At 48.9% G+C, this 10921-nt stretch overlaps 1 protein-coding gene across 1 annotated transcript; it reads left to right on the top strand.

The window, feature by feature from the left end:
- Positions 1-4849: 4849 nt before the first annotated feature.
- On the top strand, positions 4850-6475 carry LOC119280847 (putative polyol transporter 1). The gene is made up of 2 exons (XM_037561553.1): positions 4850-4967; positions 5055-6475. Exons 1-2 carry the CDS (start codon positions 4850-4852, stop codon positions 6473-6475), a joined length of 1539 nt encoding a protein of 512 aa, XP_037417450.1.
- Positions 6476-10921: the final 4446 nt, after the last annotated feature.

Raw genomic sequence — 10921 nt, forward strand, 5'->3', positions numbered from 1 at the left:
ACGCCTTGAGGCCTAGCCGCGAGGACTTAGTATTCTTGCAGCAGTGGGTGTCTGTCTTTGTAGTGGCCAACGACCGGCGCATGACACTGTGGTGAAGCCGACCAGAATCAGAGGACTGAGGGACTGACATAGTTTGCAAAATCCTGACCGGAGCGGCTGGATCATGCCAGGGTCACCTGTTTTGCGCTATAAACTGCCGGCCCATGCCCCGACTAGTGGAGCCACAGTAGGCTCGGAGGTGCCAGGGCAGCACCTAATGCTTATGTTTCATTCTATGGTGTTGCTTATGTTTCAATCTTATATCAGGATTGCAAGATTGTTTTCGGTTTTTAGAAAAATTGTTGTTAATTTTGGATGCTTGCATTTCCAACCCAAAGATAACATCTTGTTTAGAAGGATGCTTGCATTTCCAACCTCAAGATAGCTAACACCTTAGTTAGAAGGATGCTTGCATTTCTTGCTTGCTGATAGACAAAGCAGCTAATGTTTTATTTGAATGCTGAGTTTCTTTCATATTTAAAGTGCATCTTTTTTGTCTAGTTATGTTCATTTCCTAAACTCGAATGTCTTGCATGACTGTGTTGCCCATTCGTCTCGTTTATATATATTTCTGACCTGTATTCATCAGAAACATGTAGACGTATATGTTCTCTCGTGCTGAAGTGAGTGGGCATATAACTAATTTTAAGCTTTGATTGGAGTGCTCGGTTTCTTGCTGTACTGATGAAATCATGCATAATGTGAGGAGCTATAAAACATCAATTAAAGAGAAAACTGTTTGAACAGAACAACAAATGTTGTATGAAGTTTTGCCATGGTTCTTGCAATTACGAATTGACGTTCTTAGTAGATCCTTAGTAATCAATAATAACTGTAGCTTTTGCATCTTCTTCTGAGATTATCCAGTCACACATGTTTAAGTGCGATAATTTTGTAAACCTATTAGCAGGCCAACGTATTTAATTGTTTGTTTACCATCCCACATAAACCCATGTTGACTCATTATTATTATGCAGTGACAACATTTAATTAAATCAGCTTACCGTCACTTGCATACGGTAGTTTTTCTTATATATAGTTAGCCCTGGGTAAGAAAATGTATAGAACTTGCTTCCTTAGTTGTTATCTTCTTGCATAATATTGTATTTTGTATGTTTGCACCTTTAGTAATCCTGCTGCTTTACAGGGGATGCTCACTGAATGGCTCCACAAGAGAAACCAACTGAGGCTATCGTTGGGAGAAAAAACTATATTTTGAAAGCTCGGCCTGTCTCTTCAGGTGTCTATATATTATGTCCATTTATATTTTGTGCTATGTCATGTACTGTGTGAATATAGCTACCTGCCATCCTATGAGCCTGTTGTGCGAGATACCGCTTATTGCACTATTCTCTGTGTACCACTCGTATTATTAACATTTTTTTCTTAGTTTCAGATCTCATATCTAATTTCTTATCTATTTTCAAATTCTTTTGGTGTATATGAACAACTTAAGTGCTTTTGAAAACCGAAAGTTATCAGAAAAATGCAAGGCGTTCCACACAACTCTGGGCCTAAATTGTGACCTTGCAAAAATCTGAAGTTATCAGGAAAATGCAAGACGTTTCTAATAACGATGCGTCTAAACTGGGACACTGTGCCATTTTTCACAACAGATCATCTAACATAGCAAATTGCATTTATGCCTGCATTTTGAAAACTATATTCTATATTTTGAAAGGGTTGTTTTCCTAAATTTGAGTTATCAAAAGGGTCCTGAGTATTGCCAAATTGCCAAGCATTTATGTTCAAATAACTCTGTGTTCGAAATGGGACCTTGTGTCATTCGGTGCAACGAGTAATCTAGTCTGTATCTCTACTACCTAAAAGAACCGTAAGGTTCCGTTTCCCCTCTTAAGTCGTCCCACCTTTCGTCGATCCCCTCCCGACGCAGCGCTGGTTTCTCGAATTTTCTCGCTAAAAGAAAATTCTGAAACAACGAGCGCATGTCAGCCCACTTTACTCTCCCGTCCTGGCCCAATCTTTCCCCCACCCCTTGCGACGTGAGAATGCCCTAGCGGCTAGCGCTACCCTCGCCCTCCACCACCACCTAGACATCGCCCACCTCCTCCCCTACCGCCGCGCGATCCAAGTAGGAGGACCATCCGATGATCTAGCCACGGGTCGCCCGAAATCTCGCTGGGTGACTCCGATAGGCCTTGTCCCAGCCGCCGCCAGAAGAGCTATTCTACATACGCCGGGATGGAGATGCCCACCTTCTACCCCCTCCTATCCCTACCCTCGCGTGATCCGACACCAACGAGGACGATCTCCTATGATCCAGCCGCAGTTGCCGTGGAGTCTCGTCGGGATAAATTCGCCTGGCCTTATCCCAGCCGCCGTCGGTAGAGGTTATTTTCCATAGTCCAAGGTGAGATTGTTTGTCCGATGGTGCGAATTTCGGCTGGTTCCATGAGCACTTCGTTCCCCGCCATGCAACCTTTCTTGATTCAGAAAGATGGATGCTGTCTGTTTAGCTAATTCAATCTATCATTGATCATGCTAATTCTTGTTATATTGGAAATAACATGAACATGCTGCTCCTTTTTCTAATCACAATACTTCTTAGTGGAGAGCTCGGGTGTCCGCGGCTGTGTGGAAGCAGAGCTCGCCTGTCGGCGGCAGCACGATCGGCTGATTTGTGACTGGTCGAAGGGTGAGCTTCACATACATGTGCGCATTACGCGTAGGTAACATACTATCTTGGCCGTGAAAGAGCAAGTTCACACGTGATAAACTATGTTCGTGATTTCTGTGTTTATTTTCTACCATAAGTTCTCAGCCTCTCAGGGCACTGTTTTGCATTTACAGTACATAGACAAAAGAACAAGAGTAAGCATTTATAGTATGCAGACAAAAGAACAAGATCATTTAAGTACCCAAGGATTTAGGGTTCACTCGGATCCAAGGCCATTGAAGGGCTTTGGCTCTGTTCCTTCCTCGCGAGAATTGTTCTTGCCATGAACTATATATGGTTGTCTGTTATCTTGGTCGAGAAGCTGAACATGTTGTACCTTGTCATTTGTAGTATTGCATCTTTTGCACTTGCTTCATAAAATTTATCTTGTACAATACCCATAGCCCAATCCTAATTTGTGCGTCTGTTTGTAGTGATTGCGAGGGAAGAGATGTGATGCACTTATGTCAGTAATCATGGTATGCCTGTATCTGTTAATTATAAGCATATTTTATCAGTACTATTATTACTAGTAAGCTATACCCTATACGTGCATAGCACGTGAGAGCTCAGATAATCAAATTACAACCAAAGATAGACATAATGTTACCGTATTAATTATAACAGGCTAATGGAATTGTGAGGCATATGCATGAAGTATGAAATGCACAATTCAAAGTAAAATATATCGAGCGTGTTTTGTGTAGGTGTCCTTTTAGCTATCTGAAAGCTAATGTACTATCCGCAAAGATAAATATCATTTATGAAGGTACATAGCCTTGAATACGAAGTAAAAAATGAATGATAATTTGGATAGAAAAATAATTTAGGACATACTGAGTATGGAAGAGTCTAGAATAAAGTAGAAGTGTGCCTTAAGTTTTGTGCAGTCCATATGGCCTAAGCTCAAACATAGAATCTTCTAGATAGTACATGTGGCAGAATCTGATGAAGTAATGAGAAGATCCAACGGCCAGGAACACTCGGATTTGCCACGTCTCTACCGTTGGATCGGCTTCATCCGACGGTTGTTATTCAAAGTTATTCACACACTATATAATGGTATAGATTTAGCAAGTTCTTGTTCTTTCCATAGGTTTGCTGAACATTCCAATGGCCGCCTTGAGCATGCAAAAATGCTTTTGAATGTCTCTTAGTCACAAATCAAGTCACACACGATATCTCGTTTTTTGTTTTGTTTTGGTAATTGAAAATAACTTATTCTCAATGTTTTTTTGTCATTCTCAAATTTTCAGCAAAGAGGGGAAATTGGTGCTATTGACCGAAGTCAGAATATTGCTAAACTAATTCTTTGTGTAAGCTATGCAGAGAAAAACATGAAGTTGATGAGCTGTGTACGTGAAGATGAAAGGAAGCCAAGGGAATATACTGTGTTCAACGGTGACCTTGGAAAGTGCATGTTGATCCTACATAGACTTTCCTGAAAAGTTGCTCTTCAATTTTTTTTTGTTAGAGAAAATATCATAGTGGGCACAATTGCGGAAGCAGCATTGCAATGTTTTGTACAGTTTGACCACGACTATTTTTGTCATGCAATTATGCGGTGAACTAAATTATGTATCTACTTCGCCTTGAATTGGATAATTACCTTGGTTTCATCTTTTGAATCAGATATGCGCAAGGAATTCAATAGTTACCGTGGTTGCATTTTGGTGATGATATATTTTTTCTGCATAGCAATGCATGTGCATTTAACTATATACAATCTATATATGTCTATTTCAACTAATACATGTATTGCATATGTTTTATATTGTAACAATAGGGGGTAAAGAGCTCTTGGTTGATTTATCTTTGGGAGCATGACCTAAATATATCACCCATGCATACATGACTGTTGTTCTCCCGTTGCAACGCACATGCAATTACATAGTTAAAGTAAGTGGGCAAGCGACATCCTTGACCCATGCATCACCCATGGCAGCTGCACGGCCTGCACCGTATGATAAGAGCATAAGAATCGGTGTTTATATAAGAGGGCTAATATAATACTGCGCAACACGACACAGCAGTTCACCATCACTAGGCTGTCAGTCTGTTCATCGATCGATCAAGCAGATGAAAATGTCTCCAGAAAGAGAAGGAGCAGTGGACAAGGAAGAAGGATCGTGGATGGCTTCTGCTGCGCTCCCGGAGCCGGAGGCAGTCCAGCCAAGGAAGAAGAGCAACTTCAAGTACGCCTTCACCTCAGCCGTCTGTGCTTCCATGGCCACCATCGTCCTCGGCTATGGTACACACATCCCGTATGTCAGACAGAGTACGCATCTTCTTCTTCCTTGGGCTATGTAGCAAGTATAATTCTCTTCCGACTGTCCAGACATCGGGGTGATGAGCGGGGCGTCGCTGTACATCAAGAAGGACCTGCAGATCTCAGACGTGCAGGTGGAGATTATGATGGGCATCCTCAGCGTGTACGCGCTCCTAGGCTCCTTCCTCGGCGCGAGGACGTCCGACTGGGTCGGCCGCCGCCTCACCGTCGTCTTCGCGGCCGCCATCTTCTTCACCGGCTCCTTGCTCATGGGCTTCGCGGTCAACTACGCCATGCTCATGGTCGGCCGCTTCGTCACCGGCGTAGGCGTGGGCTACGCCATCATGGTCGCGCCGGTGTACACGGCAGAGGTGTCCCCGGCGTCGGCCCGCGGCTTCCTCACGTCTTTCACCGAGGTTTTCATCAATGTGGGGATCCTCCTTGGCTACGTCTCCAACTACGCCTTCGCGCGCCTCCCGCTCCGCCTCGGCTGGCGCGTCATGCTCGGCATCGGCGCCGTCCCGTCCGCCCTCCTCGCGCTCATGGTGTTCGGCATGCCGGAGTCGCCCCGCTGGCTCGTCATGCAAGGCCGCCTCGCGGACGCCAGAGCCGTGCTGGCCAAGACCTCCGACACGCCAGAGGAGGCCGTGGAGCGCCTTGACCAAATCAAGGCTGCCGCCGGCATCCCCGGGGACCTTGACGGCGACGCGGTCGCCGTGCCAAAGAGAAAAGGCGGCGAGGAGAAGCGGGTGTGGAAGGAGCTCATCTTTGCGCCGACCCCAGCCATGCGGCGCATACTGCTGGCGGCCCTCGGCATCCAGTTCTTCCAGCAGGCGACGGGCTCCGACTCGGTCGTGCTCTACAGCCCACGCGTGTTCAAGAGCGCGGGCATCACCGGCGACAACCACCTGCTCGGCGCCACATGTGCCATGGGGGTCATGAAGACGCTCTTCATCCTGGTGGCCACGTTCCAGCTCGACCGCCTAGGCCGGCGACCGCTGCTGCTAACCAGCACGGCCGGCATGCTCGCCTGTCTCATCGGCCTCGGGACGGGCCTCACCGTCGTGGGTCGGCACCCGGACGCCAAGATCCCATGGGCCATCGGCCTGTGCATCGTCTCCATCTTGGCATACGTCTCCTTCTTCTCCATCGGCCTCGGCCCCCTCACGAGCGTGTACACCTCGGAGGTCTTCCCGCTGCGGGTGCGCGCGCTGGGCTTCGCACTCGGCGCGGCCTGCAACCGCGTGACCAGCGCGGTGGTCACCATGTCCTTCCTGTCCTTGTCCAAGGCCATCACCATCGGTGGCAGCTTCTTCTTGTACGCCGGCGTCGCAGCTCTCGGGTGGATTTTCTTCTTCACGTTCGTTCCGGAGACACGTGGGCAGCCGCTGGAAGAGATAGGGAAGCTTTTCGGCATGACGGACACGGCCGTCGTCGAAACCGAAGACCACGCCACCAAAGACAAGGTGAAAGTAACGGAGATGAACTAGCGAACCAAAAGTCACCCAACTGTTGCTGCATCACTACTGGAAAACCGTTTTACACAGAGTGTTTTGCTACCATACGCCGAGATAAAAAAGACTTTCGCGCTGCTTTATTATATACTAGCTGTATGCCCGCGCGTTACCACGGAACAATAAACATAGACATGGGATATTGGTTAAAAAAATCTAATATAATTTCATACATATACGTTTTGAGAGCAGAGTTGCAGGTGCCATACATGTAATTCTGGCAATCAATTCAAAACAAATCAAACATATTTCCTCTCCATGTACTCCCTCCGTTCCTAAATATTTGTCTTTCTAGAGATTTCAACAAGTGACTACATACGGAGTAAAATGAGTGAATCTACACTCTCAAATATGTCTATATACATCCGTATATGGTAGTCCATTTGAAATCTCTAAAAGACAAATATTTAGGAACGGAGGGAGTAGTTTTTTGGGAAGTCAATTTGTTGCATGCTACAGTATTAGAGTGTACAGTAGGTAGTTGTTGGCTAAGGAGTAAAATGTAGGAGTGCAAAACTTGATGATACACATGCTCATAGCTTCCTGTCGGTCGAGTGTTGCTCCTCTGTTTATTGAACATCCGATCTTGTTGCCGGCCTCCTGGATGAGCAGAGTCAGTTGCAAAACCTAGTCTCTTAGTGTCCAAATTCAGGAGGAACTGCAGATTCGTACTTCCGCTGGTGTAGTAGCAGTACACACCCGAACCTAGCAAACTTTCCAGTCATACCTGATACAACATAATGTTGTACGTATCTTTTATTGTTGTCCATTCTGCAAGGCTATTTGACTGACAAATCGTCAATATGACTACAGTTGATGGCATTGGTATTGGTACCTAAACAAGGGAAATTGATTACTACCATTATCCCATCCCGAAACAAAACCATGCGGCAAACAACTGAAAAAAGAGCGAAACAACAATCAATAGCCATCTCACTTCAAAATACTTAAACTATATTTGGTCCTGATTCACGAAAAAAAAAACACATTTTACATGACAAAAGTCAAATAAATAAGCCCATTTTACACACTCCAATCACAGACCTAATATTACACATCAATTTTCAGTTATTCTGATCTGGAAGGATGATTCCAAATTGATCAAAGAAGCAAATAAAAGAAAAGGCCATTGTTGGAACAAACAAAAGGTGAGATTTTGTACCAGGGCCTCAGCCAACCACATTTCTGTCCGTTCTCTTGGAAAAAAACTGTATATATGCAATAACCTACTCCCTCTGTCCCAAAATAAGTGTCTTAACTTTGTACTAGCTCTAGTACAAATTTGTACTAAGTTCAAGACACTTATTTTGGGATGGAGGGAGTACAATAGAAAATTTTGTCAAGAATGACCAACTGAATAAAATGGGTTGCATCATATAATCAATAACCTTCTAGGTGTGTGCCTTATTTCTTTTATGAAAACCAGAACCAAATTATTTATGTGTGCATCTCTAGTTAGAACCCAATCGAAACTAATAAAATCTCTGAGGTGAAAAACACATAAAAATTAATGGACTAAAAAAATAGCATGTTAGGAGCTAGGGTTTTGCCCTGCCTGGGGCGTAGGCTATAGGGGAAGGAGGGAGGTGGGCGAGGGCTGGAACGCGGCGGCCGGTGGCGAGGCGCCGTCCTTGCGGGTTGGCGGCGGCGGCGCAAGCAGGAGGCGGCTAGGGTTTAGGGTTCCGGCTCCTCTGGGAGCCGGGCAATAGAATAGTCTTATTGCTTAATTCTCAAAATAGTTTTACAACTTGTATATATAACCATAATCTGAAAATAAACCTAAGATAACTTGGGCCTTAAGCCTGCCCAGTGGGCCCACGATGGCCATAGACCTGGCCGGTCATAACATCTCTCCCCGCCTGCGCAAACAGCTCGTCCTCGAGCTGAAAGTCGGGGTAGTGCTGGTGGAACTCCTCGCGCTGCTCCCAAGTGGTGTCCTCCTCCGGTAGTCCAGCCCACCGAATCAACACGTACCAGGAGCCTCGGCGCAGCTGGGCCTTGAGCGCCTTCTCCGGTGCAGGAAGGAGACGTCCGTCCGAGGCCGGCGGAAGGGCCGACGGTGCCGCGGGTGGATCACCGCGGAATGGCTTGAGCAGCCTGACGTGTAAGACATCATGAATGCGCGCGCCGGCCGGAAGCTGAAGACGGTACGCCACTTTCCCAATGCGTTCCAAGATAGCAAAGGGACCGGCATAACGAGGACCGAGCTTCTTCCGTGCGCTGGGGTCCAATGACTGCGTAGAGCGGTGAAGTAGACGCAGCCAGACCCAATCTCCCGCCGCGAACTCCGCCTCGCGATGGTGGCCATCATAGTATCGTTTGGCCAACTGCTGGGCCTGGAGAAGTCGTTGCTGGACCTCCGCGAGCATCTCATCACGGCTCCTCAGAAGAGCCCTGGCCGCCTCGGTCTGTGCCGAGGCCGCATCCACCGGCAGGATCGGCGGGGGCGGCCGACCATAAACCACCTCAAAGGGCGTAGCACGAAGGGCGGAGTGAAAAGAGGTGTTGTAGCAGTACTCCGCCCACGAGAGCCAGTCCACCCATGCACAAGGGCGATCACCTGTAACACAACGCAAATACATGGCAATCACCTTGTTAACGATCTCAGACTGGCCGTCCGTCTGAGGGTGGAAGGCAGTGCTCAGGCGGAGCTTCACGCCCGCCAGCCGGAAAAGGTCGTGCCATACATGGCCCGTGAAGATAGGATCCCAATCACTGACGATCGAAGAAGGAAACCCGTGGAGACGGACAATGCCATCGAAGAAGGCCCGTGCGACAGATGCCGCTGAATATGGGTGGCCAAGGGCGATGAAATGAGCATACTTGGAGAAGCGGTCGACCACTATGAGAATGACGGATTTGCCGCCCACCTTGGGAAGGCCCTCTATGAAATCCATGGAGATGTCTGCCCAAACCTGAGATGGAACCTCCAAGGGCTGAAGCATGCCCGCTGGCCGCAATGTCTCCGTTTTGTTGCACTGGCACGTCACACAAGACCGTACCCAATCACGGACCAGGGCACGATCACCTGGAACGTAGAAGTCGGCACGGAGTCGATGGAGCGTCTTCTGCACGCCCTCATGGCCCGCCGAGTGGGCGAGACGCAGCACCTGCTGACGAAGATCGTCGTGCGCTGGAACGAAGATGCGGCGCCCGTGGAGAAGCAGGCCATCGGCGAGGCGCCACGGCTCATCCAGCTCGCCCGCCGCCAGCTGCTGCTGCAAGAGGAGGGCGTCGGCCGCGGTCGCGGTCGCGCGGCGGATGTCGGCGTAGAGGGTGAACGAGGGCCCAGTGATGATGCAGAAGGCCGTCCCCTCCGCCGCGCCGTCGTCCACATCGGCGTCACGCAGGGACAGGGCGTCGGCGACGGTGTTAAGGCGACCCGGCCGATACTCGACGGTGAAATCAAAGCCAAAGAGCTTACTGATCCACTGGTGCTGAGGGACCGTTGAGAGCCTCTGATCCAGCATGAACTTGAGGCTGTAGTGATCCGTGCGGATCCGAAAAGAACGACACCAAAGATAGGGCCGCCAGTGGCGTACTGCCTGCACCAACCCAATAAGCTCATGCTCATACGCCGCCAACTTAAGATGGCGTGCAGTAAAGGGACATCTGAAGAAGGCGAGGGGTTCATCGCCCTGATGCAGGACCGCACCAAACCCCGCACCAGAGGCGTCGCAGTCGACGGTGAAGGGAAGGTCGAAATCCGGCATCTATAGTACGGGTCCCGTCGTAAGGGCCCCCTTGAGGGCCTCGAATGCTGAAGTGGCCTCCTCATCCCAAGAGAAGGCGTCGCGACGGAGGAGGCGCGTGAGCGGGGCCGCGATGAGGCCAAATTCTCGGATGAACTTCCGGTAGTACCCCGCAAGGCCAAGAAACCCGCGAAGAGCCCGTGGAGACTGCGGGATCGGCCAGGCGGCGACGGCCGCCACCTTGTCGGCGTCCATGGCCACACCCTCGGCCGAGATGACGTGGCCGAGGTAAGCGACTGAAGGCGTCCCGAACGAGCACTTCGAGCGCTTAAGATGAAGATGATGCGCCCGAAGCTCGTTGTAGACGATGGCCACATGCTGGAGGTGCTCCGCCCAAGAGGCGCTGTAGATAAGAATGTCATCAAAGAAAACGAGCACACACTGACGTAAGTAGGGCCGGAGGACATCATTCATCAAGGCCTGGAATGTCGCCGGGGCGTTGGAGAGGCCAAAGGGCATCACCAAAAACTCGAAGTGGCCGTGATGAGTCCGGAACGCCGTCTTGGCGATGTCGTCGGGATGCATGCGCACCTGATGATACCCTGACCGGAGGTCTAGCTTGGTGAAGAAGCGCGCCCCATGTAGCTCATCCAGGAGTCCATCGACCACCGGGATAGGAAATTTATCCTTAAGTGTGAGAGCATTAAGGGCACGGTAGTGGATGCAGAAG

Source organism: Triticum dicoccoides, chromosome 3B, assembly GCF_002162155.2.
Source record: "Triticum dicoccoides isolate Atlit2015 ecotype Zavitan chromosome 3B, WEW_v2.0, whole genome shotgun sequence".
NCBI classification, from domain to species: Eukaryota; Viridiplantae; Streptophyta; class Magnoliopsida; order Poales; family Poaceae; genus Triticum; species Triticum dicoccoides.

Excerpts from the sequence above, each read along its gene's own strand:
- LOC119280847 (XM_037561553.1), top strand. The coding sequence starts at position 4,850 with ATGGCTTCTGCTGCGCTCCCGGAGCCGGAGGCAGTCCAGCCAAGGAAG. Across the intron at positions 4,968-5,054 it reads CACCATCGTCCTCGGCTATG|ACATCGGGGTGATGAGCGGG; the intron begins GTACACACATCC and ends CCGACTGTCCAG.